The sequence below is a fragment of the Sceloporus occidentalis genome, unplaced genomic scaffold (assembly GCF_023333645.1).
Source record: "Sceloporus occidentalis isolate IW3139 unplaced genomic scaffold, rSceOcc1.0.p SCAF_2, whole genome shotgun sequence".
Taxonomy (NCBI): Eukaryota; Metazoa; Chordata; class Lepidosauria; order Squamata; family Phrynosomatidae; genus Sceloporus; species Sceloporus occidentalis.
This window is the reverse complement of record NW_028316982.1, coordinates 33,589,747-33,610,386: the sequence shown is the minus strand read 5'-3', so window position 1 is coordinate 33,610,386 and position 20,640 is coordinate 33,589,747. Positions and strand designations below refer to the sequence as shown.

General features: G+C 39.3%; 1 protein-coding gene across 1 annotated transcript; it reads right to left on the bottom strand.

Moving 5' to 3' along the window:
- Positions 1–5,464: 5,464 nt before the first annotated feature.
- Positions 5,465–14,556, bottom strand: LOC149318133 (transmembrane 4 L6 family member 1-like). Its single transcript, XM_089507728.1, has 5 exons — positions 14,389–14,556; positions 10,437–10,526; positions 10,198–10,343; positions 8,477–8,660; positions 5,465–5,535 (listed from the first exon to the last, which is right to left on the bottom strand). Exons 1-5 carry the CDS (start codon positions 14,554–14,556, stop codon positions 5,521–5,523), a joined length of 603 nt encoding a protein of 200 aa, XP_089363854.1. The 3' UTR covers positions 5,465–5,520.
- Positions 14,557–20,640: the final 6,084 nt, after the last annotated feature.

Sequence of the window (20,640 nt, the reverse complement as noted above, 5' to 3'; positions counted from 1 at the left end):
AAGCACTACTATAAATATAAATTCAATTCATATGGGTTATTTTCAGCTATATTACATACACAGTATTTTATTATGTACTCAACCATATTTTCCTGATGAACCTATCTTCATTAAAATGCCTTGTCGGCTTGCAATATACTTAAAGGACCTTTAGCAAGACAAAAGCTTAAAATTGCACTTTACTAGTGACAAACTCTTGACTGAATCTACATTTAAATTATTCCTTTAATTTGTCCATTGTGCAGAAAATAAGGAAAAAACCTTTTCAGCATTTGCACTGCATACTCAAGCAGCCCACTCCCTAACAGGTTTGCTGTCCTTCGCCCTCTGAGACTCTAGAAGTGAGTCTTGTCTGCTGCTGGTCCAAGAACCTTACAAGGATCCATCCTATCCTACTATCTGCAGCCACTGTCAAGTAGACAAATTTCTTGAAGGGGAACAGCAAATGTAGGATTGCTCAATGTTCTTCTTTGTCATCTCAAAATGGAGTACTTTTTGAAATTCTTCCTGGAAAGAATGTAGGACATGCCCTATAAAAGGAAGACATGTTCAGGGGGCAGTACACAATGCTTTCTGTGCTATTTTTCTGTGGTTTCCATTCAAAGTGGCTTTTACTAGAAATGATTATAAGCTAAACATGTCAAGAAGAGAAATGTCTGTTCTCATTTGTTGCTTGACTCGTACTTGGCAGACATCTAGCAAAGTGCAATGCCAGTTACTCAACTATATGGTGTTGCAATACAGTTACACTAATTTACCGTAAATTAACAATTTTCCAGATTTCTAGATTAATTTGCTTCCTGAAAGGAGTGCTAACTGAAATTAGATTTAATCAAAACCCTGCTGTTTGAATAATGTCAATTATAAATGAAACATTGAATTTCACTCATGTGAGTAAGGATCCAGAAGAACTTAGTCAAAACCTAATTTGTTTCTTCCAAATTTTGCTTTCAGTGCAAATGAAGAGTACAAGAAGACAGTGGTGGAACAGATAAAACAAAAGGATCATTTTAGGATAGTTTAGAAACAAACTTTTCAAAAATATATATCTAGAAATGCATATTTTATGACAAATTACATTCAAAAACATCTATAATAATTTGTTGTTTTTTTAAAAGTAGATTATTAGAAAGACAGGACAAAATCCACATAGAAATAAATCCATATAGAACAGACAGGAAATGGAAATGGAATGATCTGTTTCTCATTTTGTCCAGTGGAGCTTTGTTTCAGGTAAAAGTCTATAGTAGTGATGGCGACCAAGACTTTTAGAGACCAAGGAGTTTATCAAATGGGAGGAATTTCTCTTAAATTCGAATGAAAAGAAAGTGGGGCCAGAACGCATTCACCTAAAGTCACTAGTTTCGTGCAATTACGTGCATTTGAACTGGCTCCCCATTGCCCGAAAATAGCATGCCATTGCCCGAATTTGCGTGTGGCAGTCTATCATGCAATAATATTAAACCCCATGATTGCGTTTAGATTAGCATCTGATTATACTTCCAATTCCCCTTGTTTGATAAATTCCTCAAGTGTCCAAACCTACAAGCCTTCCCACACCAGGTGTCCAACTGTTCCTACTCTTCCCCCACCCTCCCATCTCTCCGCGTGCCCTCAGAAATGGCTTTGTGTGCTATAGGCTAGCCATCATGGGTCTATTGTAAGTTGTTAAACTGAGGCTTAAACATGAGAGGAAACATCTATGAAATTTTAAGTAATGGTGAATGTATCTATAATAACAGAAATTGTTGTTTTTTTGTTTTTCTCTGCCATAGCTCCAAAACCATGAAACCTAAACATCTAAAACTTGCATATTAAGAGGACCTGATCTTGATGTTACTTATTTTTGAACTAATCAATGAGCCCCTCCCAATGACAAATTTGTCCACGAAAGTCCCAAGTTTTGTTTCTGTAAAAAATTATTTTATTTTAGAGATCCATTTGACATTGGTTTCAGCCCAATGTATTTCTTGGAAAGGCCCAGCATTACCAAGGACTTTTCATTCTTACTTCCTAAGTTAGTTTAATTAATCCTGTATTTTCAGAAACTGAAATGTATTGCTACTTAGCTGTTTGTTTGTATTGTTAGTAAATACAGCTATTGTTTCAAGAACACAGATTCAAGAGAGGGAGAAAGAAGAATTGTTTCCACCAAAAATAAAAAGTTCACTAGTCTAACATTGCTAAAGCACTTTAGCACTTTGACTGTTGTGATGGTGGTGGTGGTGGCAGTGGTGGTGGTGTGCCTCCAAGCATTATTTACTTATGGCAACCGTAAGGCAAACCTATCACAGGGTTTTCTTCAGAAGCGCTTTGCCATTGACATCTTTTGAGTCTGAGTGTGACTTACCCAAGATCATGCAGTCAGTTTTATATGTGAGCGGGGAATTGAACCCTGATCTCCATAGTCATAGTCCAGCACTCAAACCACTACATTACTTCAACTATGACTCCTGGATAATAATGATGAAACTTCAGTGGAAATTGGTGAAAATCAATTTCTGAAATGTTGCATGAGTCTAGATGTGACCAGTGGCATCATTAACAGGGTGCAGGGGGTTCACACTGTACTGGGTTACACCCATCAGGAGGTGTGACACCAGTAGGGAGGCTGCAGCAGCAGCACACCCAGTGCCTTGAGGAGACCTTGTCCTAGTTGTTGCGGGTGGTATCAGCCAAGCTGGTAGCGAGTGTTAAAGTGCCTCTGTCCTGGCCTCCACCACCTTTGTCCCACTGGCTCCACATGGTTGCTTTTGCTCAGGAGGAGGAGAGGGAGAATCCACCACACCTGCTTTCCTTATCCTGGCTATGCTAGCCATGTGTCTCCAAGGGCAGCATCTGGTGAGTAGCGGTGCTACAACAAGCCAAGAATGAGGGAAAGAATATTTGGTGTTGCTTCTCTGAGGCTTGGTGCATGCTTTTACATTTTCAAAGTACAAAATGTACAATTCAAAGTACAAAAGTAGATTGCACTCAACTCAAGAAGCAAGAGGAGAGAAGGGGGCAGAATCATGTCTTTACCAGTATGTTCAGGCAAAAGCAAACTGCTGCAGCCTCTCCTAGTGTGACCATTCTTTATTATTGTTGTTGTTGTTGCCAACTTTTCCCTTCTTGGAACACTCTGATGTGAATTAGCCACATATGTCCCAGGTTTAATCTGTGAAATGTTGGAGGGTGCACAATGGCTAAAAGCAGGTCTTTCTGAACCCTGTCTGAAGATGCTGGGAATTGAACCTGGGACCTTCTGCATGAACAAGCAAAGATATTGCTGCTACTTTACAGACCTTCCCTCTCATGTTTTTAAAGGCATAGGTGAACTTAAACAATAATGGGAACTCAGGACATTGTCTTATATGCAACCTTTTGCTCAACTGTTGGCACAGTAAAAACTGTATTGCATACTGTCCTTGAGATATCTGTGAACTCCACAATTGCTTATACAACACACCTTGTGCTGGCCCAATGTCTTTATTGGGAACAAGTCATCTGTATGAAAGATTTCTAAAGAAACAAGAAATACAACATGGAGCTCTTGGAAATTGCTTTATTGGTTATTATTGCAATTCTTATCCTTACTAACTCAGTTTTCTTTCCTCTGTCTCTTGCTTTCTTCATTCTTCCCCACCACCCCATCTATCTTGCTAGATTTCTCTTATAGAACGTGTTCAAAGAAGTTCCAGAGAAGTTTCTTTTCTGTACACTTAGGATATGTACTTTCCAAAAGCAAATGCATTTTCCCAAAAATATGTCTATCATCTACAAGGATGAATATTCACTTAGAATGGGACCCAATGCGATCAAGCCTAAATACAGAAATATCCAGAGGTAGCCATGTTGGCCATATAGCACAGTGCAATGATATCCAAAATCCACAAAACAGTGAGACCTTTATTGGACCAACTAAAATGCACAAAATACATGATGCAAACGTTTGAGGCTCCACTGGCTTCTTCATCAGGCAAAAGTGTTAAAAATCGTATAGGAGAGAGAAAAAAATATGATGATGCTAGAGTCATAGGCCTACAATTGTTGTTCTTAGTTGAGATGGTATGGAGGGATATCCCTGTAGGCAGAGGCCATTCCTCCATTTTGGCCATGTGGGCTCTGGGAGACCAAAGAGCCTTAAAATCCAGGAAATAGAATTTAAACTCCATTAGTACACAAAAAGATACCACCTTTGAGACCCAGGCTGCCTCTGTCTTCTGTTCTCAAAAACTAAAATGATCACAGGACTGGAATAACTCCTATATGAGGAAACATTACAGTGTTTCTGCTGTTTATGTTGGGAATAGGCAAAGGAAGAAATGATAGTATGAAATTATGTATAATGTGGAGAAAATGGATGGAGAAAGCCCTCTCATAATGCCAGAACCAGGGTCATCACTTGATGTTAAATTATGGGAGATTTGGGATAGATAAAAGAAAGGGTGTTTGGGTTTGTTTTTTTCTGTTGTTGTTTTTCACGTGGTGCATAATCGAACTGTTGTATTTCCTACCATACAACATAGTAACAGCCAAAAATGTGAATGACATTAAAAGGGTATTAAACAAAGTTTTCAATGGTTACCACAAATGACGGTTATATATCACCTCCAGAATCAAAGACAGTGTGCATCCAATACAAGTTGTTGAGCCATCACAAACATAAGGGTCTCCTATCCCACTTATGGGCTTCCCATGGGCATCTGGTGATCAGTGTGTGAAAAGAATACTAGACTAGGTAGGTATTTGGTTTGACTCAGGAGGGCTCCTCGCAGCTCCTGCTGCTATAAGGAAAATCAGATCTTAATGGATTAAACCAATTTAAGTATGAAAATATATCATTGAAATTTATCTGAAAAGCTATGGGAAACTGTATAATAATAATATGCTACCAGGTTAATACTACACATCTCTTTAGAGGCAAGTTCTATTTAAGTTTAACAGGGCATAGTCTTAAATAAGTGATTATAAGATTATGGTGTAAAATATCCATTGATTTTTTTTTAAGATGAAGTGAGTTACAAAGCAGTTAAAATCAGTGCAGGGGCCCCTTGGTATTCACTGCGGTTTGGTTCCAGGATCCTCCTCCCATTGATACCAAAATCTGTGGACACTCAAGTTCCATTATATACAATGGCATAGTAAAATGATGCCCCTTATATAAAATGGCAAAATTGAGGTTTGTTTTTGGATTGTCTGCAAAAAATATTTTCAAACTCATTTGGAAAATGATGGAATCCATGGATGGAGAATCCATGGATATAGAGGTCTGATTCATATGTAAGAAAATTTTAAGGGAATCTTGTTCAAGAAACTTATATAAAAACTCCTCAGTTTCTGCTATTTTTTTAAAAAAAATAGTATTTGGGAACAATGCATGCAATATGAACTATGATCTCTTAATAATTAACAGTTATATACCATATAAAACAAGTCATAAGGATGAGTTTGGCTGAATTAGTCAAGTCAGCTCAAAAACACAGGCATAATTACAGTGATGCATAAGATGACCGTAACTTGTTTTCAAGTCCTAGTAGTCTAGCAAGGGCATCTCTGTAAAAGAAGGAAAAAAGAGAAAGGGAAAAAAGGGATATTTAATAAATATAGAACAGAAATATCCCAGAGTCTAATATTTTTTCTCATTTAATAATTAATAATAATAATTTGTTTTATTTATATACCGCTATTCCAAAGATCATAGCGGTGAACAGCAAGTAAGCTAATTTGCCCCCAACAGTCTGAGTACTCATTTCAGCAACCTCAGAAGGATACAAGCCTGAGTTGAGCTTGGGCCCTTTTGCTGGTCTTGAACTCGCAACCTTGTGGTTTTGAGTGAATGGCTGCAGTACAGGCATTTAACCACTGCGCCACCAGGGCTCCTTTTGTACTCTGTCAGTAGGTGAATTCAGTTCTTGTTTATTCCCAGATCAACTGCAGATGATTACATCCAGTTTTAGACAGAGCTTGGCAGAAAAAAAAATATTTTTAAACTATAACCCCCAGAATTCTCAGCTAGTATGACCATATTGACTGGAGGATCCTAGGACTTGTACTCCAAAAAGTAACTTTTGCAAACACTCATTTTAGTATGGATTAATTGAATTGAATGTGAGAGGGAACCATCATTGTTGATCTTCTTTTAATATCAGCTGTGCAATGCAATCCTGTACAACAGGAACAAGGAACTCCTTCCCCTCCTTCCCCTACCTAATTTTCCATTAGGCCTGTCTTCCACTGATAATAATAATAGATTGAAAGTTTGGAAAGCAGTGGCATTAAACTTGAGTCCTACTTTGCAACCCAGGACACGGTTTTACTGTGATGTCCTCCTGAATAGACATGACTAGAATTGAACTGTGATTTACATGCTTGTTGTTTAAATGTCCAGAGTAATAAGAATACCTGGCCTCAGCCACTGCTGAAATGTGGCCCATGAGAACCTTACCAAAACGGACTTTAGAATGTGACTGGCAAAATTTCTTTACCCATTCCCATAAGTGCCTCTGGAAAGGTAAGCACCACTACATTCAATGTGACACACTGCCAAGTAAACATGCATAGAACTGCATTCTTCGCATGGCATTATTGACTATCCACAACATAAGTAACACACCTTCTACTGCAGAGGTGGGAATCCAGACATTCAAACCATCCTAATTTGGCAGTGACTATCCTGAGCAATTCTCTGTGATCCCACTAGTTCAACTACTTTTAAAATGTCCCAATTTCTCTCTTCTCCTCCCTCTTCCCCCCCTTGTACTTAGCTTACTTCAACTGCTGCAGACCAAATAGAAAGATATGTTTATATTCAGTTTTATTCAGTGGGGGGAGAGGAAAGTTTGAGGCAGAATCTTGCCCTTCCTAAAACACTCCAAAAAACAACCAGAAGTAACATAATGTCACTATTCCTCTCCCAGAAAAATGACACATGGCCAGAGTAGCCAAAATTAGGATGGTGCAGCCTTCCAGAGTGTGCTCAGACCTGAACTCTGGTGGTGCAGTGGTTAAATGCCTGTACTGCAGCCACTCACTTAAAGCTACAAGGTTGCAATTTCAAGACCAGCAAAAGGGCTCAAACTTGACTCAGGCTTGCATCCTTCCAAGGTTGCTAAAATGAGTACCCAGATTGTTGGGGGCAAATTAGCTTACAGTTGTAAACTGCTTAGACACCGCTTAGGTGTTATAAAGCGGTATATAAATGAAGCTTGTTTGTTTGTTTGTTTGTTCCACTGTTTAACACTGTGGTGCTGCTCAACACAAATCAGGGTATTGGACCAACAATGCCACTATCAGATGGTTCTAAGAAAGAGAAAACAGTCTAAAGCTGGGATGGGCAAAATGTAGTCATGGGGTTCCATGTGGCCTTCATAGCTGTCTATCTGGCCCTGAGGTCATCCAGTCTCCCTGGTTCACACTTTTTCTGACCAAATAAATCTTTGACATGCCTCTCCTGGAAGTGTTTGGGAATGGCAATTCACCTTTTAAATAGGTTATAATGTGGCCCTTCATTTTTTTAACATCAAAAATACCTGTTTCTCAATGCTAGAAGTGGGCTTCTGCCCACTCTCCCCACACACACACACTTTTGAGTGGGCATTTTTGGCAATCCATGTGGCCTTCAGAATGTTCGAAAGGCAAAAAATTTCCCAAGACCTATTGTAGTAGAGGCCTAGGTCTAAAGGTTGAAAGTGAACTGTCTAGTAGAAAAATGATTCTGCCAGACCAGAAAGTTGTTAAGGCTAAGCATTGCAGCTAAAATCCCAGGTGATGAGATCATTTGAAAAGTAAAGAAGAAGTTACTTCTTGTGAATTAATTTCTCCTCATCTTCTTCATATACATATACAAACACATTTGCTATGAACAAGCAAATGCCACATATTAGTATGCAATATTAGGGCAAAAAGTAAGCAAGCAGTTATAAAGTAGAAATCAAAAATCACAATTCAGGTTGGCACATACTTAACGCCACTGAAATCAATATGCAAAAGTGAATTCAATTCAGCCTTGGAAAGTTTCTGAACACTTGTCGATCATACTTAAATCAAGGAGAGTGTTTTTTAAAGTATATGATTCAGAGCTGAGCTGCAACTCTTATTTTGGTGGTTCTCCCATGTGGATAAAATCTGAAACCCCCAAAGAGTGGCCGTACTGGCTGGGGATTTGTGGAGTTATAGTGCAAAGAAGTAACTTTTCCAAGTTCTACCCAAAATCATCTAGTAGCTTTTGTCAGCTTCTTTGGGGTGTCTGTTCTGTTGGATTTTAATGCTTATTCTATGCAGTTTTGTGCAGTTAAGCAAATAAAAAAAAAGCAACTAATAAATACAGAAATGAACAAACTTTATATGTGCTGTCTAAACATGAGCTTCCAAATGACACAGACATAAAAGCCATGTTTGGCTCACTGAGTCAGTTTATGAAGCATCATGGACAGTTTTGTTGTGACATTAAACAACCTCAAGAATACTTTTTATAGAAACATTTAAATTCACTTACCTGTTTGTCACAACCATGACACACGGCCCATGCACCTCCAAGACAGCCTTGGATTATTTGAATGGTGCAGAGAATTAATTCAATTCCACTCAAAATAAGCAAGATGGAGGAAAAGGCAATGTTCCACTGAACAACATGTCTTGGCTCTTGGCATTGACACGAGCCAGAGTTATCACACTGGTACCTGTTGAGACCAATGATAAATATTCACTTGTAGCCATGGGGCAAGGGTGGAGCCGGCACACATCATGCAGACACCAACAAACTGCTGGACATGTTTGAAAGCCTTTCTTACTGTTTTATTCATACATTTTCTGAGACTGTGTGCCTACCTTTTCCTAACCCAGACTGAACTTACACTACTCCCTTACAAACATGGGTCGGGCAGTGGCAACAAGGAGTACATGTAGAACTAGGAAACTCATTGCCACAAGGTAAAATGATGGCCATAAACTTGGTGAATTTGGACAGTTTGAAAATGGATGGAGCAAGATCATAGAGAAGTGATGGTGAACCTATGGCATGCGTGCCAGAGGCGGCACTCAGAGTCCTCTCTGTTGGCACACATGCTGTCACTCTAGCACAGAGTTTGCCAGAGTTTCTTACTAGAAAGCCAGAGGGATATGGCACTTTGCAATAAATAAGTGGGATCTGGGTTGCAGTTTGGGCACTCGGTCTGTAAAAGTTTCACCATCACTGTCATAGAGGATGGGCTGTCAGTGACTACCATTTGTAACAGATCGAATGTTTTCTCTGATACCAGATTCAGTGTGCTACTGCATATCAGTTGCTGGAAAAGGTGACATTGTTGCATTCATAAGTAACTGATTGGTTATTGTGTGACAGAATGCCTTTAGTTTTTGGCTTCATCCAGCACTGCTCAGCTTCTGTGTTTATGATCTCCTCATAACATAGTTATTCTTCCCTGTAGGCTACCTGCACCAACAGACTATTCACAGATGGTACCTTGTTAGCTTGCATTGGTCAAGGGCACCTTAATGCCTCCCAAATCTTTTGCGATGTAACCCATAATCTCAAACAAATGACCAGCCTGTCTGGAATAGATAGGTGTTGCAGACTAAAATATCTAGAGCATACAAGGTTGCGTAGCCTATATGTCCCCATTCCACTTACCCCCTTCATTTGGAAGTATTTTTACCTTTCAGCAATGAGAACTCTAATGACTAAGTAGTGGTCTACTGCATAAACAGTGACTGAAAAACTAGTGTCAGGGAGAAGAGTTCTAGCTATAATGTAACGGTGTAAAATGAATTCAGAGACATAGCCATGTTAGTCTGGAATATGTGTATGAAAAGGAATCTTGTAGTACCTTTGAGACTAAGTGTGGGAAAGAAATTTTAGTATAAGCTTTTGTAGACTAGAGCTGCTGCCACACTGCTGAATTAATGCAGTTTGACATCACTTTAACTGTGAGAGCTCCATCCTATAGAATCCTGGCATTTGTAGTTTTTTGTGATACCAGAGCACTCTGGCAGAGAAGGCTAAACATCTCACAAAACTACAAAACTTATAATTCCAAAGAATTGAGCCATGACAGTTAAGCAGCGCCAAACTGAATCATTTCTGCAATGCAGAAAGAACCTTTGTCTACTTCCTCAGATGCATGGAGTGTACAGTGCATGTATGTAAATACATGCAGTGTGAAATGGTTAGCATATATAGTCACATTATGTTTAGTATGTTACGGAAAAGCTATATACCCTCCATTAGCAGCAGAAACGTGATGGCAGCAGGTGTCGTCTGTGGAATAACAGTAGGGCTCATGGGCTAAAGTCAGAGCTGCAATGATGAAACAGTATCCAGCACCAAGAATTCCAACACAGGAAACCAAGACTGAAGCCAGCAGCTACAATATGAAAAGAGTATGGAATTGTTATCTGTTAGAGTTCCTGATTGGATTTCACCTTTAAATGATGAGTGAAGTGAAGTATTCACTTACTGCACAGTTTCGCCTGTGGTTCTCATAGGGACAACATCCACGGAATTCTTCATGTTCTAATCGAATAAGCACAAATGCTGGGATCAAAATCTAAGTTTTAAGGAGAAAAGAAACAGGTCTTATTGATCAATTGATTGCATCTCCACAACATGGGCTTGTGATTAGTTGTAACTACAATCATACTACTATGTGGCTCAGCTTAGTTCTGCATCCTATTCTAAACTATTTCAGCTTACCTTGTTAAATAATCCTCCTAAGTTCAATTACTAGTTCCAGTTAGTATAGACCTATTGAATTCATGGAACATATATAAATATTGATTTTACTATGTTCTCATTGATTCAATAGCTCTAACTCTAACTCAGTCTAGCAATTGAAGGGAGATCAGCATTTTTACAAATTTTGTAAAATGCCATTTTGGATATGATTAACAGGAGGATCAGAAGATCTGAGTGGTCATCACTAACTGAATAATCAGGCAATTAGGCATGGTGCACAGATTTCTCCACAGATGAAAGCATGCAAGTCACACCACCATGCGCCACAACCAGAAGCACAGAGGAGATGCAGGATAGAAAGATGTAACAGAAACCATCTGAAATACAAACAACACAGATGTCAGGCATAGCACCTACTGAAAGCTAATACCTATGCATGCACCATGGATAGGTTAAACCTTTATATGTGGAGAATATGAACAAATTATTTTAAAACCTAATGTATTGACAATACCTTTGTTAAGTCCCTATTTGATGTTGTTGCACATAAATAGAAAAATAGAAAAATAAGCTTGCTCTATTTCTCACCAATAACTTGCTACTAAAATTTAATTATTAAAAAATCATTAGTTGTTGCTGTTCCTGTGTGCCTCTTCAGTAACAATTGACCACTGGACTCCTATATAGCCTGTTATGTGGTGTAACAATACCAACATCTAGTATATAGCAGAGACACTAAGAAACCCCTTTACTGAGGTTCTAGTATAGGACTAGGACACTGAGAGACCATGTTTCAATTCCCTGGTTGGCCATAAGAATCCGCTGGGCATGTCACATGCTTTCAGCCTCAAAAGAAAGGAAGGGCAAACTCCCCATGAATCAAGGTGAGGAAATACAAATCAACAATGCACAACATCAATTAAAACACTTTAATTAAAAGACGAAACAGTTTAAAAGATCAAATAAGACATAACACATTTTGAAACAATCCACATTTAAAATTCATCAGCTAAATTCACAATTTAAAAATCATCTGGATAAGCCTGGTGGAAGAGACTGGTCTTCAATGCTGTTTTAAATTCAGACAGCGTATTCCTCTGTCAAATCTCTTCTGGCAGGCTTATGATGCAACATATCCACCAATGCCAAGTAAGTTTGGAGTTTGGTTAATGCATGGAAATGTTATATATACTACTTTGTTTTTCATAGAAGAAAAGTCAAATAATATTGTTCATGTTTATTTCCAAAAGCAAGATTAAGGAGGTCAAAATCTCTCGGATAACGGCTAATCTCGATGCCAGCATTATAACAGAAACAATAAGAGAGGTGTCCAGAGACTCCATGGATCATGTTAGACTGGATCACCTTGAGTTTGTAAGTACTGATGAAGTGGATAAGCTCCTTGGAAATGTAAGGAAGACAATGTGTGCTCTCGATCCTTGCCCATCTTGGCTGACCACCCAGGGAGGGAATGCTATGATTGCACTATTGCAATCCATAATTAATGCATCCTTTAGGGAGGGCAAATTTCCATCTCAGCTAAAATTGGCAGTGGTTAAATCACTTTTTAAAAAACCCTCCCTAGATCCCCTGGAGAGAAACAACTATAGATCGGTCTCCCTATTACTATTCTTGGGCAAGGTGATCAAGAGAACAGTGGCCTTCCAATTCCAAGCTGTCTTGGATGAAACCAATTATCTGGACCCATTTCAATCCAGATTTAGGGTGGGATACAGAGTGGAGACAGTCATGGTCGCCTTAGTCTATGCCCTCCATCTGGGCACAGACAGGGGAAGTGCGACCCTGTTAGTGCTCTTGGACATCTTAGCAGGAAGGCGGCTAAGACAGAGCTCTTTCGATGTACATACCCACCTGAACATCTATGCATTACAGGCTGTTCTGTATGGTACAAGAGCATCTGACCCCACATTTGTTGATTTTATGTTTTTAATCTTGGGTTTTAATTTGTGTGGTAATAATATTGCAATGCTGTAATTGTATTTTTAAACTCTGCTGTGATCCTGCTTTGATTCAATCAGGAGTGGTGGGAAGATACAAATAAAATTTATAATCAGGTTGCTGCAGGTCACTGCAACCCAACATCACAACTGGGAGCCACCATCTGTTTCAGTTTCTCCACTCTAAACCTGAGGGATTGATTTTGTTTTGAACCACAGCTTCAAAATCCATGAACCAGAGCCATACATACAATTCAGAACTGAAGGTGTCTGATCCCAGTTATTGATTTGAGTGTTAGAATTGGGCTAACAGTCCTACTACACTTTTTGTTATAGAATGACAGTCCACATTGGCTGAGCCCATCATTAAACTATTAAGAATTGGAGAAGACCTTGAGGATTTATTTCACATCACTGGGAGATCTGTCAGTATACCCATACTCAGCATTACCCTTCTCTGCATATCTGGGACCTTTTCATGCTACACAATTATAGAGCTACGATTCCACTTTAACTGCCATGGTTCCATCCTATGGAACCCTGGGATTTACATTTTAAATACCTCTCCCTAAATTGTAAATCCCAGGATTCCATAGGATGGAACCATGGCAGTTAAAGTGGAATCATAGCTCTATAATTGTGTTCTCAGTCATAAAGCTCTAGTGCCTCACCAAATTATGAGCCCCAGCATTTCAGAGGATGGAACCATAGCAGTTAAAGTGGAATCATAACACTATACTTGTGTGGTGTGAAAGGGGCCCTGGTTATCATACAGTAGGAATTATAAAACTTAAGATGGTGTTTTATTCCTAGTGTGGTGGATGGCCAACTGACTTCTTTTCAGGTGGACATGAAAGCTTTCACTTTCTTTTAAACTAATGGAAATCACCTCTGGATTCTAGATCCTTCTTTTGGGAAAGGCAGGAAGGTGCATTTTTTTCAATTTGGCCTTTTAAAATTCTTTTGATGCTACTACTATTATTGCTGCTGTTATGTTCTTTTGTTTTAAATTATTATACGTTAGCCACTCTGAATGCTATTTTTAATAGCAGCATAACAATATAATAAAAAAATGAAATCAACCAAATTCATGCTGCCCCACTCAAGAAGACAAGCAATGGTAGAAAAGAGGTAATTTGTAAGTATCCTAGAAAAGGGGGAAATGTATGGTGGGTTGTTGTTGTTTCATATTCTAGACTGCATGTCCTCTGCTATATAATCATGAAATACTCAGGCTTGAGGCTGGTGCCTCTCTAAATTTACATAGCATGGCTGGAAAGGCTTACACATAGAGGAGTAAGACTGCTGAATTTCTACCACCACCACCACCACCACCACTACACACACACACACACACACACACACACCACAAGGCTCCTGTTCTAGGTTGTCTGGAGTCCTGATCAAAAGTATTTCTCTAAAGAAGTGGGAATACGCAACAACATTTTATTGCATTTTCCTTTTGTTGCTGGCAATTGAGCATGTCTATGGAGCAAAGGATCCTGCACAGTTGGTGAAAGAATGGACCCTTCCCAAAGGTAGCCACCTTGATCAATGTGGGAAATCATAACAGAATTCAAGGCAATTTGGATGTTTTCTGGACTAGAATTCCTCTGATTCAGAACCATTGGTCCATAATTTATTCTGCCATGCCTGCAGAAACACACACAGAGAGAGATGCTGTTGCTGCCACCACACTCAGATCATGCAGGGAAAGGAAACTAACAACATCCATTCTAAGAGTAGAAAAAGAAAAGGAAATGATTGGCTACTCACCAAAATGCCTCCTCCTATAATGCCATGAAGGCAGCCCACGTAATTGCCAAGATGGCTATGTGACGTTTCGCCATTGGGGAAATAAAGCAAAATGTTTGTCACAATACAGAGTACAGCCAAAACAAGCAGTTTGTACCCAGTGTATTTCATACACCACTCAAAACACATGTTGCCTGCTGTTTTACGAAAATGCTCTCTGCAGGATAGCTATGCTGAAGAGCACTGGCATATACCTATTTGAGCAACAAAAAGGGGAGAGTGAGCCATGCTCATTCTTTCTTAAATACCCTGGGTTTACTAGATACCTGGGTGATGAGTACCTGTCGACATGGCTGTCAACTGGAATTGCAGAACTTGTAAGCCCCAAAAGAAGCACAGTGTCACTGCCCACTGACAAATTACTACAGCTGTCCAGCTGGCCTGAATTTTATCTTATAGGGATGAATAATAGCATATGCAGACACACGTGCATAACAGGTTTTTAGACATGACGGAAAGGGGGTTGGTTTTTTGTGGAGATTTTGGCACTGTTCTCCAAAAGCTGGAAAGAGATAAGAAGGAGGGGTGTGTGTGTGTGTGTGTGTGTGTGTGACAAAATTAAAAGCCTGACACAGTATAAAGCTATTTATTTAAATCGTATTTATTTTGCTTCTCCAAATAGTTTAAAATTGTTCAAGACAGACAAAACTGACTGTATTTTGAAAGGTACAGAATAAATGACACCAAATAAACCAGTGATTTAAAACACACACACACACACACACACACAGAGAGAGAGAGAGAGAGAGAGAGAGGTGTGGATCAGCCAGCCTGAAACTCTCACTGTTTCAACCAGTCATAGGGACCCTTAAAGTTCAAAAGGTAACTTTTCCCATTCTCTAGGGAACAGACATATAATGACTGCAAGGTTGTTACATAGCTAATTACAATTTTGAACCAGGTGGCAGAGAGTGCATGATCCTCCAGGTGTTTTGAAGCAGTAATTGTCATAACCCATCATTATTGCCAAAACAGAGTAGGGCTAATGGGAAATATTGGCAAGAAAAAACTGGACAGTCACAGTTGCCCACTCCTAAGATAACTCCTGATCACATGTTGAAATCTCCATACTCATGAATTGGGTGGTCATTCATGTAATTTACATGGAATTATCTAAAAGATACAAAGCTAAACATCCCCAGCTCCCTAAGTCGTTCCTCATAGGGCATGGTTTCCAGACCCTTCACCATTTTTGTCGCCCTCCTTTGGACACGCTCCAGTTTCTCAATGTCATTTCTGAATTGTGGCGCCCAGAACTGGACACAATATTCTAGGTGGGGCCTGACCAAAGCAGAATACAGTGGTACTATTACTTCTCTTGATCTAGACACTATACTTCTATTGATGCAGCCTAAAATAGCATTGGCCTTTTTAGCTGCCGCATCACACTGTTGACTCATGTTCAACTTGTGATCTACTTGGACTCCTAGATCCCTTTCACACGTAGTTTCATTCAGCCAGGTGTCACCCATCCTATATCTGTGCATTTTATTTTTCCGCCCTAAGTGCAATACCTTACATTTCTCCGTGTTGAATTTCATTTTGTTAGCTTTGGCCCAGCTTTCTAGTCTATTCAGGTCATTTTGAAACTTGATCCTGTCCTCTGGGGTATTAGCTATTCCTCCTAATTTGGTGTCATCTGCAAATTTTATAAGTACGCTCCCAATTCTGTCATCCAGGTCGCTACAGGGCTTTTTCAGAGATATCCTTCGAGCCTGTGCAATGGATTTTTCTGGTGGAGCGCAGCATGCACAGAACTGGCCTCACCCTTTAAACCAGAAGTTCGACTGCTGAGGCCTTGACAAGCATGGATGGTAGCAGCGAGGTCCTCAGGTCATAGGTTTGATTAGAGTTTCCTTCTCTTAGATGGTTGACCTTACAGGGTTAGACGAGCACCATCTGCCGGGTTTGCGATTAGAGTTTTCCTTCTCCTAGGATGGTTGCCATAAGGCTAGAGAGCCCATCCTGCCCTTTGGCGCTCTTGGTCAGACCCTTCGTTTGTGACCTGTCTGGCATGGGAGGCCCTGCCGGTGGCTATTATACCACTGCCAGCATAGCTCACAACATCATTAGGGTGCGCAAGCCTCTCCCCCACGACAAGGAGGCATCAATGGAGAGGGCAATGGCAATAGTTGTAACATAAACAACTTGCAAAATTAAACTGACATCTTTAAATTACATTATCATATACATTGTACATTGTTTCATGTGGTTAAAGTGAAAATTTGATAAGATGTGATGTTTTTAAAAAAAGTAATTTAAAAATTAATTAAAAATTAATTAAAATTTTAAAGTTTTCAACTTCATTTTTAAAAATATTTGAAAGGATGCCATATTGAAGAATGTGGATGCTTCTGTTGCTCCAGAAACTAGGACACAATGCAATGTATTCAAACTACAAGAAAAGAGATTCCATCTAAACATTAGGAAGAACTTCCTGATGGTAAGAGCTGTTCAACAATGGAATACACTGCCTTGGAGTATAGGGGAGCCTACTTTTTAGACGTTTTTAAACAGAGGCTGGAGGGCCATCTGTTGAGAGTCCTTTGACGGTGTATTCCTGCATGGCAGGGGGTGGACTGGATGGCCCTTGTGGTGTCTTCTAGCTCTATGATTCTATGAACATGTTGTGTCCCTCTCTTTCTCATGCAATCTCAGGACTTTCCTGCCAACATCCAACATGCTGCTAGCTCCTGCCCTGCCTTCTCCCAGCTCACTGATCTCAGATTATTACACCACACTGGCCCTCACCTCAGAATTAGCATGAACCATTATTGTCAGGTTTCAGCTACTTTGTCTTAACTGATTCGATTATTTGCAGCCAGATCTTATATTTACTCAGATCAAGCATCACTGTGTACTCCCAAAGCCTCCATAACTTAGAAAAGTTATTTTCTGGACTATAAATCTGAGAATATTGCATGGTGATGCTGGCTGAGCATTCTGGGAGTTCTAGTCTCCAAAGTACTTGTTCCAAGCCCTGAAAGCACTGCCATTGTTTGTAAGGCATTCCTTTCACATAACAAGACAGAAAAGAATCCAGTAGCATTTTTAAGAGCCAGCATCATGTAGTGGTTTGTGCATTGGACTATGACTCTAGACAACAGGTTTTGAATACCTGCTTTGGGGACATTGTTCAAGTCACACTCTCTCAGCCTCAGAAGAAGGCAAAAGCAAACTTTCTCTCAAAATATAGATTTCCAAGAAAACCCCATGATAGATTTATTTTAGGGTCACCATAGGTTAAAAATTATTTGAAGGCACATGATAACAAAGCATTTTGGAGATTAACTGGGATGAAGGAACATAAGCCTTAATGGACAAAGTCCACTTCATGAAGACTCAAAGGTGCTACCAGATTCCTTTATGTCTTTTAATGTTAAAACAGACTAATTTTTGAAAACTGCTCACAACAGTCACAACATGGACTTTCAACAAAAAGTGGCAACAGGTCTTGAGAACCATTGTGGCAGTTCCTCCCAAGTGGTGTTACTGCTGGCCTTGATGATTTCCTTCAGGACATGACAATATCCTCTTAATCTTATCAAGATTAGGCAGCATTTAAAGGACAAGGGTTTTAGCTTCAATGACTTTGATGTCAAATATAATCATGACCCCCAGCTTTCCTCCACAGAAGGGGAAGTTTGTATCCTATCCAACAGAACACAGAACTGGGGAGAACTTCCTTTAGTATATTGTGTTTTATTTTCACGTTTTAAAAAAATATTGTCTATAAAAGCTGACACCAGGTCTGGTTAAACACTGCTTCTACAGTCTAAATTTTCAGTGACATCTAAACAGCAGAACACTTTTTCTTTTGGTAGGCTAATGGTCATAGATTTTGACTATGCAAAGGAAGGTTACACAAAACAGTGAAGGATTTCATTATCACCCAAACAATCAACCAGATGGCCATGTATATACATCCTCCATGGATTCTTCTTGCACTACAAAAGAACCAATCTACTCAGCAACATGCTTGCCATTGTTGACAGGGCTTGGAAAGGTTTGTGGGTTTTTTTGGGGTTTTTTTGCTAGAATTCCTAGAAAGTAACTTTTCCAAATTATTTTATTTGATAGGAAAAATTTAGGCCAGCAAGACAAACATTTAATTTTGTATCCTTTCAAATGGAACTTTAAAGAGAAGGAGAGAGAGAGAGAAGATCACTGTTTTTTTCATGAGCCACATTGGCACAAAAATCTCAACCAGGATTCTTTAATATCCTGATTTATAATTCACACGTACACATACTGCTGTATCCTGCTTGATTCTTTCTGAAAGCAGGGCAGCTCATGTCACTAGGTATGAACCAAGTACAAAAAAGCACAGTGTTATGGTTGAAGTTTGAACTCAGCCATTCCTCTAACAACTGTTAAGCAAGATTCTGAGCTGGAAACCTCAACTTTCATCTCTGGTTTTTCAGAGGTGAAACAAGCCACCTTTCTTTGAGGCATAACACTTAACTTTCTACAGCTAAACTTTCTATGGCAGACCAACCATAGCCAATCCTGTTGCATCTCAAAAGGATTTGGAATTACAAAACTCACATTTCTCTCACCCTGAAACTCGAAGTACATGTCTAATCATTATTGTTAAATGTGTAGAAACCTTCGGTTTTGTAAATTTTATCACTACTTTGCTTTTGTAACAGCAGAGGGCACTCAACTTGTACTTAAAATAGACGTATTACAGACTGTGGCTGCAATTGTACAAAATAAATACAGAAACCAAGAAGGATCCATTAGAAAATGGATATAGTAAACAGTGCTTTATTTTCTTGGCGTATAAGTTATAGATCAGTAATCGCAATGGAAGTTCAGTGAACCTAATTTACAGTGATACAATAGTATGCTTTATTAGGCCAGTTTCTAAGAGTACAGGTTTCATATCTACAGTTTCTACAACTGCATATTCAATTATTGATGACTTGAAAATATTACAAATAATAATAATAATAATCCCAAAAGTGATGCTTGGTTTTGCCATTTTATATAACAGACACCGTTTTATGATTGTATATAGTGAAACTTGAGTATCCACAGGTTTTGGTATCGGGGGGGGGGGGGGGGTTAGTTCTGGAACCAACCCCAGTGCATATCAAAAGACCACTGTAAAAGAATGCAGAAATGCTTCAGCTTGAGAAAGTACTCTTTATCAAGTAGTACATACAATATGCTAACAGCAACCAGTCCTCAAAAATATAATCAGAGCTGGGAATGTTGAGTTTATAACTTAATTCATTAATGTTGATATTTCAGAAGAATGAAATGAATTCATTGGCATTACCACTGAGATATGTAAATATTGGCTGGCAGCCTGTTCAGTATCTACAATGTTGTAAACCAAACTTACGACAATGTAAATATTGCAATTCACATTTATGATCAGGACACCAGGGCCATGAACACAAATGTCCCAAAATCCACCTTGGGAGCCAGACAGCCACATCAACCAAAAGAAGTTCTGAGGCACTGGAGAATGGGGCACTGAACAATTAAGTGTCCAGCTCCCTTAGCAAGGCCTGGTGCAGGATCTGTGCCCTGCTTTTTGCACCATGGTTTATTTGCAGTGGGGGTGAACATGTCATTGTTCAGGGGCCCACACTCCAGGTCCTAGGAATTCTTGGTTTTGCAGGTACCTGGCTTCTAAAGTGGAGTTTTCAGGGCTGGGATCAGCAAACTTAACTACAAAAATGGAGCTCCATCATTATAGCTGTATCTGATGAAGCAGAATCTGGGCCTTAATTTATCACACTGTTAATTCATCTAAATTGTAACTTTTAAAAGAATCTACAGGATTTATAGAAGGTAGCATGTTTGATAGCCACCACTGCCTCCTATTCACACATTTTGCTATGTGTATTATCTACTCAGAAGTTAATCTTATTTATTCAATAGGCCTCACTCCCATGTAAGCATATATAAGATTGCAGGCAAGAAGTGTAACTGTAGCAATGTCAAAGTGATTGTTCAGAGTAGCTATTCCAGCTCTCTTAGATAGGGTGAAAGTGGGCAAGAGAGCATACAAGGCAAGATGGGTTCAAAGATCTTCAGTCTCTCTCTGTTCTCATCTTCCAGAGATTCCCTCTCCACCTCTTTGCATTCTTCCTTCCAAGAGTCAGACCCCCCCCCTTTCTTTTCTTTTCTTTTTAGATAAAGCAAACCAGGACTAAACCATGTAATTCTCCTCCTCTTCCTCATGGGAACACCCTC

Excerpts from the sequence above, each read along its gene's own strand:
- LOC149318133 (XM_089507728.1), bottom strand. The coding sequence starts at position 14,556 with ATGTGTTTTGAGTGGTGTATGAAATACACTGGGTACAAACTGCTTGTT. Across the intron at positions 10,527-14,388 it reads TTATAGGAGGAGGCATTTTG|ATTTTGATCCCAGCATTTGT; the intron begins GTGAGTAGCCAA and ends CTTAAAACTTAG. Across the intron at positions 8,661-10,197 it reads GTTTCTGCTGCTAATGGAGG|GTACCAGTGTGATAACTCTG; the intron begins GTATATAGCTTT and ends TGGTCTCAACAG.